Genomic DNA, 23307 nt, shown 5'->3' on the forward strand with positions numbered 1-23307 from the left:
AAGGTGGATCATAAACTGCAGAGATACTAAAGAGATGTTTGCTGGTGCACACATTTGCTTAATGAGCTTGGTGTTGGCCTTTTTCTGTCAAACCTAAAGAGGCACACCATGGTCATTAAGCATGTGCAAGCTCATTAAGAAGGTAAATGCTCTAGCTCCAACATGGTAGTACCATGTGCAATGGTGCTATATTGGCCATGCAATGTGCACTAGAACAGATGTTTAATGGTGCTCTACAAAAATGGTCTTTTGTACATTTTAGGTGTGATGCTACAATTTGGCCTTTGTGGGCAACTGCCCACACAGACCCGTTGGTGCTCAAGTAAGAATGAGGCTCGACTCAGTCCAGCCTGCTTGTCTTGGCCCGTCAACTGGGTCTTAATGCTCTTTAGTTGAACATTTATCTCTACCAATGTACCAACTTTTTTGAAATTGGTATGAGGCCGACTGATCCAAATCGAGCTTGACCCGGCTTCGCCCGAGGTCTGGCCTGATTGTATACAAAATATATAATAACAAAATGTATATAATTTTTTTTAATTTAATGATATATATTTTATTATTATTAAAAAAATATTTTATTATTTAAAAAATATTTTAAACGTATTCCCATGGCTTAATGTATCAAGCCAGTTCTATCCCACATCCTAGTTCCCAATGTATGTTACTCGTAATTAACTGGTATCTGAATCCCAATTTAAGCTAACAGGCATGTTTTCTTTACTTTAAATATGTGGTCAGCACTTCTGTGTTTGTTCATATCTAAAAAACCTCTGATTTTGATTTCTTCATCGACGCCTTGTTCTTTGACCAGTTGAATCAGTGGATTAGTATTTTCCTTGGGAAGCATAAAAAAATCATAATAATATGAACGAAGGGCTGAAACAAAAAAAAAATGCATGAATCATCCACTCAATGTCCTGCTGCCCAATGACCCTTTGGAGTTAACTATTGAAATTAGTGGCTTAACTTGCATTTTTGTTTGCTTAAAAGGCAATTAATTTTCACCTCTTGCTTATATGAGGCATTTTAATCATTTGGCACACAAGCTTGAGTTCAGGTGCTGGAACATTAAATTTGTTTCAGCGTGTGGTCTTTCTTTCTTACTCTGTTTCATATGAGAGTCGGATTAAGTGCAAGGGACAGGTGTGACACCACAAATTGGCCTCTATGGGCAACTGCCCACACAGACCAACCTGCAAGTCTTGGACCTTCATTCGGTAATTAACAACTGGGTCTTGAGTCTTTAGACAGTGCCAGATGAGAGAATATTTATGGTTCTTTTCCAATTTGTTAATATGAATACGAGGACCCCGGATATAAGAGGAAGTCTATTATTAAATTATATGTGAAGTTTCACTTATTTTTTACCAAGAAAGGCAAGAATAGAACGTGAAAAACTTGAAGGAATTGGACATGGCGGTATGGCGGTAGAGCAATATGGCGCTGTATTGTGAAAAGTGATCTCCTCTATGTCAAAAGAAAGAAAGGAGATGGAAAGGATGTGATTGACGAAGGGAAACAAGGCAGGAGAAGATGCAGAAGTGGTTGAAAAACACACATTTTGAGTGGGAACTGCTGGACGAAGATCATGAGGAATCAAACGGTGGGCCTGGCCTGGCCCGGCCCGGCCCGTTTAGTTTAGCAGTTAAAAAATGGGCCGGGGATGTGATTGACGAGGTCCAATACCCGGCCCCGCTCGGCCCGTTAATAGTTGGGCCAGGTTGCGGGCCGACCGAATCCAAATCCTAACCGGCGTTTTATAAACGGGTGGGCTGATGCCCAGGCCTTTGCATTATGATAGAGATGAGCACGATGGAGATGAAGACAAGCAAAATCTAATGCTAATACTGTAATATAGATTCCCTTACTAAAGAAGAATTGCTAAAATCGTGTAAACCTCCTTAATCTAAGGTGGAGGTCTTGGACTGTAACGAGATTATGTGTTTAAAGGAAACCTCTCCTCTCATCGACAGGGGGGGGGGGGGGCGCGGGAGGCGAGAGAGAGAGAGATTGTAGCCATGGATGTGGACCCAGAGTCGAACCACACTTAAATCCCAATAGTCTTCTTCTTTACCGCCTATTCAGAACTAGACATCACACTCTTCCTTTGATTCATCGAGGAAAGTTGGAAAAATATCCAACTCGTTAACGGAAAACAATTTTTTTTTTCGGTGTCCGAGGTTTGTCATGACTTAAATTTATGATCCTTCGTTTGGCGAGGAGCTGAACATGTCTGGTGACACGGGAAAAGGGGGAAGGGTTGGCAGAGCCTTGGATGTGAACGATTTCGAGCTGAGTCATTTGTTTAACAAGTTGAGTTCCAACTCAACACGTAACTGCCGATTCGAGCTCAAGCCTTAATCAAATTTTCAAGCCTTAATCAAGTTCGATATATTCAAACGAGTTTACGAGCTTGTCAAACTTTAATCGAGTCGAGCTCAAGCTCAACACATAACGATGTATATCAATTATATTCAAACGAGTTTGTCGAGTCTTAATTGAGTCAAGTTCGAGCTCAATACGTAAGATGAATATCAATTCTATTCAAATGAGTTTGGAGTCGAATTTTAGTTCAAAACGCAACTGTCAAGTCGAGCTTGAGTTACTTCCGTCAAGTTATTCTCGAGATCAAGCAAAGCCAAGTTGAGGTTTCATTAGTGAAGCCAAACTTGAGCTGACTGAACTTGTGCTCGACTCAGCTGGTGTTCACCCCTAATTCTAGCCCTCATTAGCAAGAAATGTTGTAAAATAGACCAGTATTTCAAATTAGGTAGTTTACAACTTACAAGGTAAACACTATTGAAATTTTGTCTACCGTTATCCGTTATTTCTTATTTTTTTTTATCTGCTGCTGCCTTGCAACTTTGAGGCGAGGCCGGGCGGCGTGGACGGCTGAAAATCAGATTGGAAGGTGAATTGAGGACTGCCTTTACATCGGGTGCCTTCAGTCATCGTGTTCGTATGTTGGCCACCGGAGGCTGGTCAGAGCAGACAAGGTCCACTGCACGTCGGAGACAATGAACTCATGAGGGCGTTGTAGCCCCCATCCCATGACCACCTTCATCACCGCCTCTCGTTCTTCCATGGTGCTGGCAAGATCCAAGAAGTCCGATCCCAAGGTTGCACAATTTCATTCTCATGTCATTATCCCTTCATTTGTGCTGTATTTTTGGGACCCCTTTTTCATTGCTGTAACTTGAAGTGGCGTTCTTATTTGCTGTAGCTTGAAACGGCACCAAGAATCTACCATTATTTTATGCGTCAAACTCAATAGGAAATCCATAGGTGCTTGCGAAAAGAAGGGACGTCGCCAAGTTAACTTAATGCTGTGCGGCTATCGAATCACTGTAGACGCTTTAGGTTATATTTGCCACCCATTTGTGTTCTCGTCGTACTTTAGTCTCAACCTAGTTAATGGTCTTCTTGCTGGCTTGCTCTACTCTGAATTTGTCCCCCCTTCTCCTCATTTTAGTAGCTTTTTCTTCCTCGATCCTGAATTTCTTTTCGAGTAGCTCCTCATAATTTGCATTCACGGCTTCCGAGTTCTGCTAATTATACCTACCTCATTTTCAACCACTTACCGGAACACATAACTTGTCCTTAGCTTTAAAAACCAGACACTTCCCCCTCGCTCTCTCCATGTTCTTAAGAAGAATGATAACAGTTCGATTGCATTTGTAAGCATTATATATTTAACAGTCTTTGCTTTCTTGGCTCATAAAATCCAACCGGCATCAGATTTTCACATTTTTTTACTCCTTCATTTTCCAACGTTGTCCATACATCCGTATGGTTGAACTTTTTCTGAAGAAAAGCATAAAAAATTGGTTTGCATATTTGGGCAGCATGATCTACCATATATATATATAACCATGAGTTTTCTTTCTCCTTTCAATGGCCAAACATGACTCCTCTCCCTTTCTCTTGGATTAAATGATCTAGTTACTGGGTATACATATGTATTATATGAAATATGTATATGAATACATATTTATATTTTTGGATAAGTGGTCTCATTAACATTATATCTGAACTAAGTTAACTCTCTCTCTCCTTCTTATCTATAGACTGTCTTTACTTTTTACAGGGTTCTGACCCAGTTCCTCCAAGAATCACTTCCAATGTGAAACAGAATTTACAATTCCTAAAGCTATGGAGGGTAAGTCATTCCTTTGTGAAGCATGTATTCTGTAATACATTCATAATTTCCTGTTGCTTAAAATGTTAGGAGTACAATAAACAAAAATCAAGTGCGCCAAAGCCCATGACCAGCTACAGGAGGAAGAAAGCTTCAAAAGAAGAGCTTCCAGATGATACAGATCTATACCAAGATCCTACTACAAGTCTTTACTAGTATGACATTATGAATTTATATTTCGAAGAAGTCCATTTGATGGTTATAGTTTAGACTTTCAGTTGCTTTTAGTAAGTTTAGAAAAGGTGCATGGCGTCTTCAGAAATTACTTATTTTCATCATTTTGCCTTTACAGTACAAACCAAGGACTGGAGACAGCAGTTCCTGTTTTGCTTGTTGATGGATATAATGTATGTGGCTACTGGCCAAAGCTTAAAAAGCATTTTATGAGTGGAAGACTTGATGTTGCTCGCCAAAAGCTTATTGATGAACTGGTCTCATTTAGTGTGCTGAAGGGTTTGTTTTTTTATATATCCTTGCAATCAGGACAGTTGTATTGCTGCTCTTTTGGGACTATACTTGGGTTACTACTCGATTAGGGTTATGTATGGATTTCGGTGCCTCCTCTTTGTGCATTCTTTTCCTCTCATTCTCTATAGTTTCTATGAAGCTACGTTTGCAGTGGCCTCCTCAAGATCTGATGTTGAAAATCTTTTACTGCTCACTAGCAAAATGATACATATCGGCTGATACGGGCACACCCTGTTTTTTCACAAGACCATGCTTTTGTTTGTGTTTGCTATTGAAGGATATCCTTCTTGCTACTTAAATGATTAGGGAGCAAAGAGCATGCATATGGTGGGGGTGTGTGTCCCATATTATCATCTTACACACTTTTTATACTGATTAAAATCTCATCATTCATGAAAAATTTGAGCATTCCATGTCTCTTGTGGACACTTTTTTTTTTCCATGTCATTAGCAGATTGTATATGGCATCCTGTCACGTAGTGATCAGCCTATTGAAGTAAAGAAGAAATAAATATGGACATGTAGGTAGCTTTTTCACATTCATCATTCTTAGAAATGTGAGTCCTCATTTACTTCCTTGTGGGAAATTTGGTTTCTATGAAGATTATCTCTTTCTGTAACAACATGAGATTCACTTTGCTTTAACTCTATATGTGTGGCAACTATTTTGCAGAGGTAAAAGTGGTTGTGGTCTTTGATGCCATGATGTCAGGCATGTCTACTCACAAGGAACACTTTGCAGGGTTTGTACTTGAAAACTTTAGTTTGTTATTTGGGTTAAACAGTTTTTGTCTGATTGTGCATTCTTTTGCTCATTGTTCGCATATGCCTGTGTGCTTTTTAATTTGTCATATGTACAGGTAGATAGGACAAAATATGCTGCCAGTCAGATGAGGCACCTATGAGCCTTTTGACATACTAAGCAGTAGAAGCTTATTTTATTCCTTTGTGTATCTATTGTTTTTGTTTATGTTAGACAAGGGGATCCTTCCTGCTTATGAAGATTCACAAGAATCTTCAGTTGAAAGAGGCTTCCTCATTGAGTTGCTTTTTGCTTCTTTCATTTCTGTTCTCAAGATAACTACAATACTGGCTTCCTAAAAGGATTGTCGTGCAGACACTTTTGCTGATCATGTCTTTTTATATGTGTAATGTTTTTTATTATTTAGATAAGGAAAATTCTGTCTTTTGCCCGAAAATAACCATGCAATAGAAGGATGTGTCAACCAAATCAAGACTAGTCACATTCTTTACCATGATTTGCTCCTTTATTCTCTTCTTATCTCCTTCTTCCTATTCTTCTGTCTCCATCTCTCTTTCGGTCTTTCCCCTTCTCTCTTATGTGTGTCACCATGTGGAGCAAAAATGGACATGGCCATAGAAGAGGTAGGCTTTTATTATAATCTAAGTGTATATTTTTTGAGATTCATGCACTCATAAATATCAAGTAAATATCAAAACAGCCAATGGGCTACCAAGCTCTACCCATTATCAGTCAATTTACGACCTTCTTCAGATTATAGGGTAGATTAAGTTGTAGAATTGGCAGCCAGGAACAAGTCGTTCGGATCCTAAAAAATACTATTTGTGACTAGTCAGTCTGACTTGGACCAAGTTGAGTGACCACAAATAAATAAAAATTGTATTATTTATATGTAGATAAACACAGAAACATACACATATAAAGAATGCAGATATATGTTTAAAGGTTAGGATTAGTTGGCTGATCATTAGGCTGATCATTTTGCTAGTTTAACCAAATACCCAAAGACAAACTGCATGCTCAAATGCATGTCTCCATATCCTCCTTCTAGTTTAGTGTGTCTTGAAATCATGATCAGCTTCTATTTAAGAAATGAAAACTTTCTTACAATCCTTTAATAGACAAATCGGCAATCTGATGCTTGTCCCAATATAGCGAGCTTCCAATTTCTTGATTGTCCATCTTTTGTTTCTCACTTGCTAAATCCTCCCAATGCTATATTAGAACTATCGAAATTTGGTAGCACTTTGATTATGACAAAATAAAATTGATTTTGACAATTTTTTTCCTCAACAAAAAGACATCCAGTCTAAGGCAACTCAGATAGGGCTGCACACGAGCCGAGTCGAGCTCAAGCTTGGCCGGCTCGAGCTCGACTCGATTCATGTTTAGTGAGCTCGAGCCAAGCTCGAACTCGAGACGAGCTTCACAACTTCAGCTCGAGCTCGACTCGAGGCCAGCTCGTTTATCGCCATTAATGCGTGTTTGCTAAGTTCGCCCTGCCATCCTTTTCGCTGTTGGCTCCTCGGTAACGATGCTGCCATTATGACATGGGGGAGGAGGAAAGGCGTGGGTGAGAAAGAGTCTCTGCATATCAGCCTGCCACGGTGCCACCTGCTCGATGAGGAAAAGGCGTTGCAAGAAAAGAGAAAAAAACCTTAATGAGGATGATGAAAGGCGTTGCAAGAAAAGACAAAAAAAGGGAGGGAAAATGAAAAGAGAAAAATAGAGAGGGAAAATGAACCAGCGAGAAACGAGAGGGAGAATGAGAAAAGTGTTTGAAAAAAAGGGAGGGAAAATGAAAAGAGAAAAACAGAGGGGGAAAATGAACCAGCGAAAAACGAGAGGGAGAATGAGAAAAGTGTTTGATTGATTGAAAGTGTAACAATGAGGGTAAAGAAAAAACGCGAGGGTAAAGAAACTAGGCGTGGTGAAGAGAGGGAAAGTTAAAAAACATAAAACAAAAAAAAATAGATTATGCTGCGTTGGTTAAAAAATAAATAAAAAATAAAAAATGAGATTAAAATCGAGTCGAGTCTGACTAACTCAAACTTGACTCGTTAACATACTCGAGTTTATATTTAAGCTCGAGCTTGACTCGTATAAAAAACGAGTCGAGCTCGAGTCAAGTTTATCGAGCGAGTTCGAGCCCGAGTTGGCTCGACTCGTTGTGCAGCCCTAAACTCAGATGTGACAAAAGCCATACCATGATATTCAGCTTTGTACTAGAACATCTATTCAGTGTCTTTTGCTGATTCATGAAACTAAATTCCCAACAACAACAATAACTAGATATTAATCTTCTTTCATTCGAATGTCCGGCCCAATCTTCACCTATGCATCCCATGATGACTATCATATCTTGATTATATTTTCTTCTTTATATACCAAGCCATTTTTGGTAGTGCTTTTTATATGTCTCAATATTCTTTCAACAGACTCCATGTGAGGGGGTTTTGATGCATGCGCAAATTGTGGCACCTAATTCACTATATATACCATGTTTCATGTTTGTCTTTCCAAAAGTCAAATATTTATGTATACCAACTTTACTTTGGTATTGAGTTGCATCACCATATATTTCTTCATCATTTCCACTCAGCTGTTGATTAATAAGAGTTGGACTGGCCACTAGGTTACCATCCTTTATCCTGCTCTTACCAAGTAAATCAATGGTATACTACTGTTGTCAACACAACCCTTTCTTTTTCTTTATCAATTTCAACCCCATTAAAGTATTTCAAACTTCCAATTTTTTTTTCCAAGAATCTGTAGGCTTTTTTAATGTGTTCTGCTTATATCCTGTTGGTCACATGTATAAGAAATGTTGTGCTTTCTTGTTCACCAACAAAAAGGGAACAATCAAGATTAAAACCCACGTGACTGAATTTCTTTAGGGAAACCCTCAAACCAGAATCATGACATTGTTTCAGTCCATAAATGATTTTTTTTTTTTTTGCATACATATGCATTTGGATCACCTTGGTCTATCCTGCCGCTGCAGGCTGTAAAAACAACTCTCAGATCAATTTCAAATAATGAACTTGATTAACACAAGAATAACTCATTTGCAAGTCTATGAGAGTAGGATATAAGGAATAAGTAAGGGTGGGCGTCAGGTCGGCGGCCCTGGCCTGGGCCCGATAGGCCGGCCCGGGTCGGCCCGGGTCGGCCCGGCCTGGCCCAGTTCGGCCCGTTTAAGTTTAAAAAATATATATATTTTTAATTTTTTAATAATATATATTTATTATTAATAAATATATTTTATATTTTAAAAATTATTTTATGATTAAAAAATTGTTTTTTATTTTTAAACGGGCTGAGCAGGGGCCGGGCCGGGCCGGCCCGGCCCGATGCCCACCCTTAGGAATAAGGCTTTTAATGCTTAGAAAGACATTAGCCAAAAAGGGAGAAACCCCTACACATATACAGCTCCATAGTAGGTTGAGCTGGCTGTCGAACCAACTCCAATGGCTAAAAGCCTAAAACTATAGCCATTAACTAGCTGAGACCTGGTCAAAGGTCAAAATTGGCAGGAACTTAGATACGTGGACAAGAAAATAAAATAAAACAAACCATTGATCCTTTTTCATCCAAAACGCCCATTCTGGATGTTTAATTATCCCAAAGTGACCAACCCTTTATCATACTTCTATTAACTCATATGGAAGTGACCAACCCTTTTATCATCCTTCCATTCCTATGGAATAAACTCAGCAGGTTCCTCGATATAACCATCAAGTTGGCCAGACAAGTTAGGACCTTTCATTTGGCCAGGAGCTGAGATACATGGACAAGAAAATTAAATAAAAACAAAACATTTGATCCTTTTTCATCCAAAACACCCCATTCTGGATTTTTAACTCATCTCAAAGTGTCCAACCCTTTTATCATCCTTTAATTAGCTCAGTGCAAAGTGACCAACCCTTTTATCATTCTTCTGTTCCCATGGAATAAAATGAGCAATTCCTAAATGTAACCAACAAGTTGACAACACAAGTTATAACTTTTATGAATGGAATAATCTAGCTTTCTCAAGTCAGAAACTGGTACAGTTCAATTTTTCAGATACCAGTTGAGATGTGCAAATAGGCAGAGATAAATAAAGGAACAAAACAACTCAATTAGAGGAAGAAAACTAGATGAAGAGGATTGGTTGGCAAAATATTAGGTTTTAGGACCTTTCTAGAGCCTGATTGCCGTACAACATGAGATAGGAGGCAAGAAAAGCAAAAGTGACTTGATCAAAATAAAACACCCCCTAGGAAATGAACGAAGGCTACACACCAAATCAGGTTATGAGCCCACAACACAATCAGAAAGAAATAGGGAAATTCTGATTAAAAACATTAATAGAAATAACTGTGCAGTTTGGTCCACTATAAACATAACAATCATAATGAATAAACTTGGCACAATATTGCAGAAGGGATATAAAATGATCAATCACAGAGCAGGTTTTTGTTAACAACACCAAGAGACCGAGAAAAGAGCACTCGTGCAGAAAGAAACACAGAATATGCAAGGGTAGGCTAATCATGACTGGTCATTCCTGATCACTGCTTCAGTACCATGTTACAAATTTGACAATTGACCTGTTTAGTAACCGAAACTGAAAGATAAAAAAGAGAATGCCGAGGCGTATGGTCTCTTCAGTAACACATTCTTTTCTTTCATTTGTCTTCTTTTATATAATTTTACAAGGAAGATGCCCCAGTTTAGACAAAAGTGCACTTCAATATATCATAAATTACAAATGTAAGATCATATGAATATTGAAAATGTGACTTTAACAGCCACCAAATGATTGCACAGCAAGGAACAGGCACCAAGGCCAAATATAAGAAGAAAAATCCTTTATTCAATCACTCGAAAATGCTGTTTATTACTGCTTACTTTGTAAAGGAATAGTAAAGTATGTATACACAAAGAGAAAGGAAAAGCCTAGAAAGGACTAGCTGTTGAACTGGCCAATGGCTAGAACAAAAAAAAAAAAAAAGGATAAAAATAAAAAACAAAAAACTCTCCAAAAAACCTATATACAAGTATACATAATACATATATTAGCTTATAGTCATATATGCATTATACATACATAAATACAGGTAATATATGTACACACATATACTTTATTTCTTAACAAATATTAGGTGCTATATCAGCAGGATCCATGCCCAAAAACTAACTACTCCATGCTCAGTTATGACTATGAAACACATATACTTTATTTCTTGGGCATTTAGCAAAATGATTCCCAGATACGAATAGCCAAAGTTGGTTGTCTCAACAAAATCTTGGAATTTCAAAAAATTAAAAAATATATAAAGAGTAACAAAAAGTATGAAATTATGACTTTTCTACTAACTTTCTTACAAAATGTTCATAAAGATTCAAAATAAGTTTTAAAAGTAAACAATGGAAAGCATATGCTTCTTATATATAAAAAGGTTTTTCTAAAGCAGATAATATCACAATATTATTGCAATAACGGCGATCTTATCACAATATTTATTTTTGCTGTAGTTTGAAAAATCATGATATTTTCCCAATGAACATGTACCACTCTATTTTGGGGTTTATGTTGTCATATTTTCGCAATACAGCAGATATTTGTGACTGTGGCCACCCACTGAACAAGAAAGGGCCTGATGGAGCTGTCAGACATTGATGACCTCAGCACCTTTGTTAGCCCTATTACCTGGCTAGAGGGTTGGTGAAAAATGGTTGGATTAAAAATTTAAAATGAATAAATGAATAAACTAACAAACATATTTATGTATGAGTTGATTGGTTCTTACAAAGGTAGTGATTTCTGGGAAATAATTGAATTTAAGAAAATACTAGCAAGACCAATGAGGAAATGAAGAAATTTGATTCTTTACTGGCCGGACAATGCCACCATTATCTGACAATTTGCATGTGTCCATCTGAAAATTGCTAGTAGAAGATGATGGCTGAGCAATGTTTTTTATGCCAAACCTTTATGCCTGAGACCAAAATTCAAAATTATTTGAAGGATATACATTGTGGTGTGGACTCTGTCTCCAAATAAATGAGTTAAAGATTCCGTTTATCAACCTTGGTAATGTTAACTTTTCTTCCTCTTTCTTGGTTTCAGTGTTGATGTCATTTTCACAGGTGAAACATGTGCTGATGCATGGATTGAAAAGGAGGTAAAAAAAATATATATGTCTATTTTTCTTTCATTTCAAGTAAATTTCATGATATTTGTACTACAAACAGTATGAGCTGCTACATCTTAAAGGTACTTTCAGCAGCTTTCTGGTGTCAAGTGTAAAGTGCAGTCTTTGTTCCCTCTATATTTTTTACTTGGATAGTGAGATCCTGCTCTTGAAAGGCATTGGAAACAAAAATTTGTGATGCTCTGCATGGAGAGCACTTCAGTTTTTCCTAGTGTGATGCAAATGAGTGTACAAGTAGAAATCATAAATCTTCTATTTTTATTAACATGTTCATGAGTTTGGAGTTACTCTGGTTCAACGGTGAAGCTTTTTGACTCTCGGCTCTTTCATTCTCTATTCAGTTTTTCCATTTTCAAGACGTTTATCCAATTTTCCAAGTTTGATTGCATTAGGAGCACATTTCTTGTATAGTGAAGTTTTATTCAACATCTTCTAATTTCATGCCTTTTGGCATTGACCTTTTTTTATGACTTCATTACAACTTTTCTACTATCGATTTAACTTGCTTTTTTCATATTCTTTCTTTTTGTATTCTTCTTCACCCGATAATATGATTCTAATTCACTTACCTTGTACAGGTTGTAGCTCTGAAGGAGGATGGTTGCCCAAAAGTTTGGGTCGTTACTTCTGATTCCTGCCAGCAGAAAGCAGCACATGGAGCAGTAGGTTTTGATGCTATTCATTTTCTAACAATTTTTTCCTCTATGACTTTGATTAGGAGTCTCAGTTTTTACCTTATTCTGTTTTAGACTTTGTTTTCTTTGAACTATATCTTCAATGCTAGTAAACTTTCTATCAACAAATAGAAACAATACTAGGAAAGAATCATAGCACATACAGAAATGAAAGGTGAAAAACACTACTTATTTTTGCTTTTCTTTTTCCCTAAATTATCCTTGCCTTGTGGGCCATTGTGAGAAAGTGTACCTTATGTGATTGTGTAAATTAGGTTCTATATTTTGCACTGCTAATGCATACAAATGTTCAATTAAAAGCATGTTATATGTATCATACGATACATATTATATAGGTTTAGAAAAACTATACGATACGCGTATAATACACGATATGCTTGTGTATTGTAAATGTATTGCCCTTATCATACGATACGGGCGCCGTATCGAAGTACGATACGGGCGATACACCCCTGTATCATACGATATAGGGAAAAACACAAATATATCCCTCCTCTTCAGACAGTACTTCCTCAGCAACCCCTCTTTAATAAACCCAGCCTTTTCCAGGACCCTTTGTGATCCCACATTCGGAACGGTGATGGCGGCGTCGATCCTTTCAATCTACGAGAACTGTCAGAAGGTCACAAAGATGGCCATCTTCACGGCTTCCGTGGTGATGCCTTTGCCCTAATTTTCATAGGCTAATTTAATGCATACCAGATCTCTCCCCGGCAACGCTCAATGTTAGATCTCTGCTTGAAAGTCATTTGGCCGATGATGGGGTGGCCGTTGAGGCAGATGGCCTTGGCCCATGGGTGAGCGATCAGGGAACTCTCGAGGAACAACTGAGCATCCTCTTTGCACTGAAAAGCATCTCACCAGCACAGTCGAGCTACGGGATCATCGACGAGCCATGCCATGACGTCCAAGAGGTCAGCAAGCTCAAACGGCCAAAGTGTGATGCAGAGTTCCTTTAGGGAGGGTGTGTCTGTGAAAGAGAGAGAGGGAAACGAGTAAGGGTTGAGCCTCCCAATTTATTGGGGGATATTTTTTCCATAATAATCGTCACCTTTGGGGGTATTCTCAAAATAGCACTTTTCCTAGTTTGTTCTTTTTTTTTTTTAACTTGTAAGACTGCAGGATAGTTATGTGCTTCTTCTGTCTAGTGAACTCTGACAATCTTTCTTGATTTTTTTCGATTTTTTATTTATTTTCTGAACTTTTTCAAATTTTTTCTCTATTTTTCCTTTTTTTATATTTTTTAAAATAAAAAAATTAATTTTATGATAAACCGTGCTATGTTTGCAGTAAGTTACGATACAACGTATAGGTCGGCCTGACTGATACACATTACCCTATGCCTTTTACAACATTGCTAAGAAGTGTTAAAAGTAACTGCAGTTTTTCATACTTAGATAATTATAAAATGCAAACCTTTATAACCTTATTTGTCAATGAAAATGTTTTGCTACCTCATTGTTTTTAATTCTCTAATTAAAAGTCATATGTTGGAGTTGTCTCATGCAAAGTAAACTATATGTATGTGATATTTGTGTTCAAAAGTTTAAAACTTTAAGTAGCCAACATAAAGAACATTGCCTTGGGTCGTTACTTCTGTACACATGGGAGCCGCATTGAGGATTGTTCGATATGTCAAACACACAATCACTAAAGGACTTTTTCTATCCTCATCAAACTTGAATATGATTGCCTATACTGATGCTGATTGGGGTGGAGATCCTAATAACAGGCATTCCACCACCGGTTTTTGTGTTTTTCTATGTGACTCTCTTATTTCGTGGAGGTGCAAAAAACAAAATAAAGTCTCTCTATCATCAACTGAAGCAGAATATCGTGCCATGGCCACCACCACCATGGAGATTGTGTGGTTAAAAAGCTTATTGAAGGACATTGGAATTGACTTAAATGAAGCAACCAAGCTCTGCTGCGACAGTAAAAGTGCCATCTACATTGCTAGCAATCATACTTTTCATGAAAGGACGAAGCATATTGAAATGGATTGTCACTATGTGAGAGAAGAATATCTTAACCGAACAATCGATATATCCTTTGTCCCTTCCGAATATCAACTTGGAGATTTCTTTACCAAGGCACTTGCTTCAGCACGTTTTCAGTTTCTTCTTGGCAAACTTTCGGTGATCACACCCTAAGTTTGAGGGGGGGTGTTAGAATTTAAATATTAGACATTATGTAAGTATACATATGTTTCATATATGATTTGTATATATGAATATCTATGTATGCATATGTGTTATGTATTTTATTTTATTTGCTTCCTTTTCTTTTTTATGTACTTTTTATTTCTTTTCTTTTTCTTTTTTTACCTTTTCCTTTTTGTAAAAGGGAACTAGCTGTTGGACCAGCTTCCAACGGCTAGATTTCTAGCCGTTGGAGCTAGCCCAACAGCCAACTTCTCCTTCTTCTCTCCCTTTCATTGTACTATATATATGGGACTGTTGTCCCATGTTTGGTTAAGGCTTTTAGGCCTCTCTTGTGTATTCTTCTATTGAGATTAATAGATTTGGTATCTTCTCCTCAAGTTTGAGGTTTGGTTGTGTATTACCTATTGAAGTTGTTGGGATCTTCAAGAGTGTATCTCTTGAAGCATTTGTATTCTCAAGATCAGGCCTGATTTACAAGAGTCACTCTTTTATTTGTCTATGTGGATGACATGATTGTCACAGGTAATGATGAGGAGCAGATCATCAAGTTAAAAGGGTTACTGGCTACGGAATTTGATCTCAAGGATCTTGGCAAGCTGAGGTACTTTCTTGGTATTGAGATTGCTAGATCGAGTACTGGTCTTGTGCTAAACCAAAGGAAATACACATTAGATCTGTTGGAAGAGACTGGTAAGTTGGGGTGTAGACCTGCTTCTACCCCACTTGACACCGGGCACAAGTTGAGTCTTAGAGATGGAGAGCTGCTCTGTGAAGAAGCTAAGGGAAGATATCAACGTCTAGTTGGGAAGTTGATTTACCTTACCCTCACGAGACCTGATATCACTTTCGTGGTCAATGTATTGAGTCAATTCATGCATGCTCCTACTGATGCACATCTGAAGGCTGTGGACAGGGTACTATGTTACATGAAGTGAAATCTTGGCAAGGGACTCTTGTATGTAAAACAAGAGATTGTAGAGGTCGAGAGGTATTCCGATGCAAACTGGGCAAGTTGTGCTGATACCAGACGGTCTACTACAGGGTACTGTGTCTACCTGGGAGGAAACCTTGTAGTATGGAGGAGCAAGAGACAGAATGTATGTTCTCGATCTAGTGCAGAGGCAGAATATAGAGCCGTTGCTATGGGAGTGTCAGAGTTACTATGGTTGAAAATATTGCTGACTGATATTGGAATAGAGGTTGAAGGATCTATGAAGATGTACTGTGATAACAAGTCTACAATCAATCTTGCTAACAACCCTGTTCTACACGACAGAACCAAGCATGTTGAGATTGATCGTCACTTTATTCGTGAAAGAATTGATGCTAAAGAGTTAATCCTTCCTTACATGAAGTCTGAAGACCAAACCGCTGATGTTCTGACGAAGGCTCTATCCTCGACTTTGTTCGAGAGAAATGTATCCAAGTTGGGCATGTTTGATATGTATGCTCAACTTGAGGGGGAGTGTTGACGGATATTGGTGTACGGGTCCAGGTCTGGACCCGATCCAGTATGTCCTAATTAGGGCATACTTATATCATTGTAACCCTAATCTTTAAGGTTAATGAAATCTTAAGAGAGAGTGTCTGGCAGCTAGTGGGCACCAGCTCCTCCTCATCCGTGGTTTTTTTTTTCCTCTTGTTGAGGGGTTTTCCACGTTACATCGTGTTCCTCGTTTTCTCTTTCTCTGTGTTCGTGTTCCTACAGCGTCTAATCATTCATATTTCAGCTTCCTCCAGACCAATTTTCATGAAGGAGATCTGGACGAGGAGATATGATTTTTTGAGAGAGCAAGGTTCTGGAAGCTGGCTTCACACCTGCGAGAGGGATTCTCGCCAGTTTCCCCAATTTCTATCTTAGATTTGGGTGAAACCAAAGATCTGGTGCATTCTCAATGACCTTGAATCGTGATTAATTGCAAGGTATACATCTGCTTTATTTGCTGGTTCATTTGCAGCATCAGATCCATTGTTGTAAGCTGCTGCTACAACCTGTTCCTAAGCTGAACCTGCATTTATGAAGAGCGCATTGCCGGCGCTGAACGGGGCACCCCCTAATTCATCACTTAACAGGGGTTCCATCGATCCTTGGTGACGCTCCTAAACCTTCTGAGTTCTCTCGTTATCATGGAACCATTGCCTACAGTGATTGCTGTGCTTCTGTAAGCTGCTGTCACAAAACTGAACAAGCGAGGAGAGACTGATCAGCAGGAAGACGTGAGCTGCTGTGGAGCTGATCATTGAAGGGACGAGCGCTGGCGTCTATCCAGCGTCTGCTACCCCCTAGTTCACTCAAAACAGGGGTTCCTACTGTGATCCGGTGAAGTGCAGAACTTACTAGTTTCATGTACTTCTGATTTGATGCGATTGTGATCTGCTGTATTCCCTTGCGAGTTGAGGTGCTCCGAAGAGGAGGACTCAGCTGGAGATCACCATCTTGCGAATACCGAGGATTGTATTGGCCTTCTTCCTCGGTGAGTGCTGGGGTAGCTCCAGCAAGGTACATCCGAACCCCCTATAGTTGCGTGGGAGGGTGCATTCTATTTCCAGCCAACCTTCGGGTTTGCAGTTGTAGGGAATCCTCCAAAGCTTGTTTAGCCGAGGACACATTCCCAAGCTGCTGGACTTACCTATGGCGAAGGGTGTGGATTGCTCGTTCTACTGATTGCATGAATGGTTTGGCATGGATGAATGATTGTTGAGTGAGGGAGAGTTCAAAATTGTATCGAGAACGCTTGTAAAGTCTCACATTCCCACTCTTGATTGTAGTGGGTTGAAAATTTGGGAGGGACATTCCACTTGTATATCAGTCCTAAGCGATATATTCAGTAGGGGTTGTGTCCGACTTGGGATCGAATTTTGTATTTCCTATTCTTTTAACCTCCTTCGGCGTGTTAGTTCCCAATAGATCTTGGGAAGCGACTGCATCTTGGTGAGATTTGAGCAGCTACAAGGGCAGGGCGCATCAGGGACCAACAATTGTACATGAAAGGGCTGGAAAGTATAAAGATTTACTCATTATCTATCAAATGAAATGAATAAACTGCTGATTTATTTACTTAGCCATTAACTTTTCCTATGCATTGGCACCTTGAAATGAAAATGCCAGTGCTCTTAGCCATCCATGTACAGTTTGACGGGGCATTCTGGAAGTCACTGCATTATAATAAAGAGTGCTCTGTCTTAGAAATTGATCTTTTCTTGGTGTTATCTAGTCATGCAAGGGGACATAAAAAAATACAACAAGACATGAAAGGAAATGTGCAGGAGCATGGTTTATAAGGAAATTCCCATCCTTTCCAACTTTTCTTTGGTTCTCTTCCTTATTCCCTTATTGTGTTAATCTTCTGGGCTCATATCAGAAAGCAAATCCTGTCAGGGATATGAACCCAGGAAGTTATCATACTCATAGACACATGCATTATATATATGTACATATGTATAGACACAGAAGGACATACACTTGTATTTGGCTGTCCACCCCCTTCTTTTTGTTAATTCTTGTTGTTCTTGTATTATGGCTGTTGTATGCTGCTGCTACTACACTAACAGCTTGGAGATAATGAAGATAAGTCACTCAAGTTTGTGTTTCTTGCTGATTTCATGTTTTCGGTTTGATACTTGAACAAACATTAAGCCTGAATTATTGCTGGATGATAGACCGGTTGATTTCTTGAAATCTTAGTACATTTTGAAGCTTCATTCCAAACTCCAATTACATGCTTCTTCCATGTGTATTTGTGGTAACTATTTTGTGACTTATGATTATACAACTATGCTGAAGGGTGCATTTGTGTGGAGTTGCAAGGCATTGATTTCAGAGGTAAGTCTTTTGAAATTTATACTTCATGTCTCCTCAAGGTTCCTGCATGCTATCAATAGTCACGTGTTACTTTTCTTCCTTTCTTGTTTCCCTTTTCTATTGAAAACTTTTCTTTTGCATAAACATAAATATGATGACAAAATATAAAAAATAGAGCATGGCTAAATATGGTTTGGGGATAAAAATGGTTCCTTTTAGTACTAGTGTGTGTTATCTATAAATTCCTTGTTTACTGTGTTGGTAAACTACTATAGCTTCCCAGTTGCTTTGGATGCTCTGCAGATTTTGTCAGTTCCACATCCTTTTGGTGGTCCCAAATAGTGAAACCACTTTCCCACTGCAAAACTTATGGCTGGATGAGTGACATTGACATATAACAGTTTCCCAATGTGGGATCTATACGATCATGAGTCTAGAACTTTAGATTAATCTTCGTGCAGGTGTAGACGAGGATTCTTAGGCATCTCTTGTAATAAATCTGGCACATGCTTTCTTTGTGATAATATTATCATTTTATTACTTTGGCAATCTCAATGCTAAGGAAGTATCTCAATTGACCAAGATCTTTTGTTTCAAAGTGTTGCTGAATAAACTTCTTTGTAGCAGAAATATCCTTATCATTATCTCCTGTAAGAATAATATCATCCACACACACAACTAGAATAACCATATGTAAAGCCCCTTTTTTTGATAAAAAGGTAATGATCCAACGGCGACCTCTAAATTCCACACTTCAAGAAAACCCCCGACAGTTTGTGGAACCAAGCATGAAGACTTTGCTTGAGTCCATAGATAGCATTTTTAAGGCGGCACACCTTCGAATACTCCCCCTGACTTTTGAAGCTAGATGGTTACTGCATATAGACTGTCTTAGATAGATCTCCATAAAGAAATGCATTTTTCACATTGAGTTAATACATAGGCTATTCGCGCTACACAACTACGGTGATGATAAGCTTGATGGTCCCAAGCCTGGCCACAGGGGAAAAGGTCTCAATGAAGTCAACTCCATATGTTTGAGTAAGCCCTTTTGCAACTAAGTGCACCTTATACCGCTCAACAGTCCCTTCTGAATGGTACTTAATAGTGAATACCCACTTGAACCCAACAACATCACAATTAGGCAGTAAATCCCACCAACTCCCATTTGTTTATGGAGACCAATGCATCCATCTTTTCTTGCATCGCTTGCTTTCACTTTGGGTCCATAAGAGACTGTTGATAACTTGGAGGAATAAAATGAACAGCCATAGTATGAATGAATTGATTGAGGTTAGTACTGACATGGTCAATACACACAACATGTGAGATGGGATGCAATATACATTGTCTTTTTCCTTTGAGAAGAGCTATGGGCGGATCATCAGCTCCATTAGAGCCATGAGTGCCATAATCCATGTTTTCAAGTGAGCTTACCTCCTGAGGAGACATTGGTCGAGTAGTAGTAGGAGTCTTATGTCAACGGGTATAAACCTATGGAGGATCCTTAAAGCAACTATTTCAAGGAGAAACAGACTCAAACTGAGAAGGAACAGACTCCAATGGGAAGGAAGGAATAGGAAGAAGAATGGAGGGTGGCACCTTTTTAGGAAGACGACTGGATACGTAGTAAGGTTGAGACTCCGATAATGTAACATTTATACTGATAAATTCCTTGTGGATAAGGGATCAAAGCACTGATGGGAATGATAGCCAATAAAAACACACTTGATAGACTGAGCAACAAGTTTATTCCTGTTTGGGCCAAAAACATGAACAAAATAGGTACAACCAAATACCTTTGGAGGAATCTAAAATAGAGATCAATTTGGAAATGTTGACGGGTTTTGTTGTTCGGGTCTGGATCCTTACCCGATCCGGTTTGTCCTAATTAGGACTACTTATATCTCTGTAAACCCAAATCTTAGTGTTAATGAAGTTTTGAAGAGAGAGAGTGTTCTCATAAAGCTTTCTCCTTGGTTCATTCTGATGTGTGGGGGCCTTCGGGCATTCATTCTCGTGGTGGTTTTCAATACTTTATAACTTTTATAGATGATTATTCAAGGTGTACCTTTGTGTATTTGTTGAAAGATCGTAGTGAGGTGCCTCACATTATTGAAACTTTCATCCTCCTAGTGGAAAACCAGTATGGAAATTCTGTCAAGACCTTTCGGTCTGATAATGCTCATGAGTATATTTGTCTCACTGTTAAAGAATTCTTTCGAAAGAGGGGGATTGTTCATGAGACATCCTGTAGTTATACCCCCCCCCAAAATGGGGTTGCTGAGAGGAAAAATAGTCAGTTGCTCAATGTCACCCGAGCCATATTGTTCCAAAGAAATATCTCAAAATACTATTGGGGAGATGCAATCCTTACTAGTGTCTACTTGATTAATCGCATGCCTAGTCGTGTGCTAAAGGGTCGTACTCCCTACTCTATGCTTCCAGGGAGTAGTCAACATTTTCACCTTCCTCCTTGAGTCTTTGGATGTATGTGTTTCATACATAAGCACAGCCCAAATGTGAAAAAACTTGATCCCATATCTATTAAAGGCATCTTTCTTGGGTATTCTTCCACTCAAAAAAGCACTGATGGGATCGACTATCTTGAGACCTTTGCCCCTGTTGCAAAGTTGAAGACCGTGAGGGTTATTCTTGCTCTTGCTGTGCACAGGAAGTGGCGCATGGACCAGCTTGATGTTAAAAATGCGTTCTTGAACGGCCATCTGGAGGAAGAAGTATATATGAGCATGCCTCCCGGGTATGTTCAAGAGGGAAAATGTTGTTACCTCAAGAAAGCTTTGTATGGCCTGAAGCAGTCGCCTAGAGCTTGGTTTGAGAGACTAAGGATCGTTATGAAGTCTACCGGGTACAAGCAAGGAAATGGAGATCATACCCTATTCATAAAGCAGAGAGATGGTCTGGTGAGTCTTCTCCTTGTCTACGTTGATGATATGATTGTCACTGGCAGTGATGAAGAAGAAAACAGAAAGATGAAGGAGAGATTAGCTAAAGAATTCGACCTCAAGGATCTGGGTAAGCTGAGATACTTTCTGGGGATAGAGATTGCTCGATCAGAGACAGGGCTGGTTATGAATCAAAGGAAGTACACTCTTGACTTACTAAAGGAGACAGGTAAACTTGGTTGTAGGCCCTATCTTACTCATATGGAGTCGGGGACTAAGATAAGTATCAAGACGGGCACTATTCTGGATGAGGAAGGAAAAGGGCGATATCAGAGGCTAGTCGGTAAGCTTATCTATCTTACTCTAACTCGCCCTGATATCACGTATGCGGTAAATGTGCTAAGTCAATTTATGCATGCTCCCACGGATTGTCACTGGAAGAGTGCAGAAAGAGTGTTGGGATATCTAAAGAATGACCCAGGAAAAGGACTGTTGTATACACGACAAGACAGACTTACTATTGAGGGCTACTCAGATGCAGATTGGGCAGGTTGCACTGACACAAGGAGGTCCACTACAGGGTATTGTATCTTTCTTAGAGGTAACCTAGTTGTTTGGAGAAGTAAGAGGCAAGAAGTATGTTCGAGGTCTAGTACTGAGGCTGAGTACAGGGCTGTTGCAATGAGGGTTACAGAGATGCTGTGGCTGAAGATTCTTTTGACTGATATTGGTGTGGAACTGGAAGATAAAATGAAGATGTACTGTGACAACAAGTTTGCGATTAATCTTGCCACTAATCCAGTTCTACACGACAGGACCAAACATGTGGAGATTGATCGTCATTTTATCCGGGAACGCATTGACTCAAAGGAGCTGATTCTGCCATATATGAAGTCTGAAGATCAAGTTGCAGACGTCCTAACTAAAGGGCTTTGTACTTCTTCATTCGAAAAGAATGTTAGCAAGCTTGGCATGTTTGACATGTATGCCAAGCTTGAGGGGGAGTGTTAGAATATGTTGTTGTGGGAACCGGGTCCATATCTGGACCCGGTACTATGGGGCGCGGGTACCGAGGCGGGCTCGGTACCCTAGGTGGCTTCTCCTCTCTCCCTCTTTATATTGTCACTTATGTATAAGTGTTGAATTAAGTGAAAAAGGTTCCTCTCTCTCCTAGGGTCGCGGGTGTGCACCTAGGTAGAGCTTCCCGTGGTTTTTTCCTCGTTAGAGGTTTTTCCACGTACATCGTGTGTTCTTCCTCTTTTTCCTTTACGTGGTTCGTGTTTCTACACTGCTGATCTCATTTCTTGAAGATCTTCTTGTTGCTGCTCACCAACTGTTTGGTGAAATTTCTAGAAGAACTTCCTCTTTGTTTCTCTTGGAGATTGTTACTTAAAATCTTGCTCTTATGGAGGACTCCAAAGTCTCGATCGAAGGAGGAAGTTATCATGCTCCGTACAAGCTTGATGGAACCAACTACACTCTATGGGCAAAATGCTTGGAGATGCATATCAAAGGGAAATATTTATAGGGTTTCATAAGAGCTACGTCTACTCCTTCTCTCAAGTTGACCAAAATTGAAAATGGAGTTGAGAAAGACTTGAATGAAAAAGAGAGACAAAATGCCATGGATGAATATCATAAAGTTTTAGCCGCTTCTAGACCCGGGAACAACATCAAATCCTTTAGACCTCCTCACTTTAAAAACCAAAGTAGAGGGGAATTCCAGGTTGTTTGCCACTTTTGTCATGAACCGGGTCACATTTGACGTAGTTGTCCAAAGTTGAACAACAATGAAGGACAACCACGAAACTATGGAGGAAATCTTTTCAAAGGAGGAGCTTCATATCCTCAAGGAGGGCAACACAACCGTAGAAGTGGAACTTCATATTCACAAGGTGGGCAATACAACAATAGACAATTTGACCAAAGGAAGGTTGCAAATGTTGCAAATGAAGGATGTGATCTTTCATCAATCTCAACATTGAATCAAATCATGTCCGTGCTTCAACCTATAATCAAGGAGTCAAATCCAAGAGCACTAGCAACAACGGCATCCACCTCCAACACTCCCGGTATGTTTCCTTGGCTTTTAGATTCCGGTGCA

The 23307-nt window shown here is 39.1% G+C and overlaps 1 protein-coding gene across 4 annotated transcripts in view; it reads left to right on the forward strand.

Moving 5' to 3' along the window:
• The first annotated feature begins 2835 nt into the window (after positions 1–2835).
• LOC116257677 (uncharacterized) overlaps positions 2836–23307 on the forward strand; it is a 31610-nt gene continuing 11138 nt past the window's right edge. For 2 of the 4 annotated variants that reach the window (XM_031634625.2, XM_031634629.2), the window contains exons 1-8: positions 2837–3122; positions 4091–4162; positions 4232–4356; positions 4494–4654; positions 5343–5412; positions 11551–11605; positions 12214–12297; positions 18280–18318. In XM_031634625.2, coding sequence (XP_031490485.1) covers positions 3054–3122; positions 4091–4162; positions 4232–4356; positions 4494–4654; positions 5343–5412; positions 11551–11605; positions 12214–12297; positions 18280–18318 — 675 coding nt within the window. In that variant the 5' untranslated portion in view covers positions 2837–3053. Of the gene's footprint in view, positions 3123–4090; positions 4163–4231; positions 4357–4493; positions 4655–5342; positions 5413–11550; positions 11606–12213; positions 12298–18279; positions 18319–23307 lie in introns of all 4 variants that reach the window. The other 2 variants (XM_031634626.2, XM_031634631.2) reach the window with 1 other exon arrangement.

Source organism: Nymphaea colorata, chromosome 7 (genome assembly GCF_008831285.2).
Source record: "Nymphaea colorata isolate Beijing-Zhang1983 chromosome 7, ASM883128v2, whole genome shotgun sequence".
Classification (NCBI taxonomy): domain Eukaryota; kingdom Viridiplantae; phylum Streptophyta; class Magnoliopsida; order Nymphaeales; family Nymphaeaceae; genus Nymphaea; species Nymphaea colorata.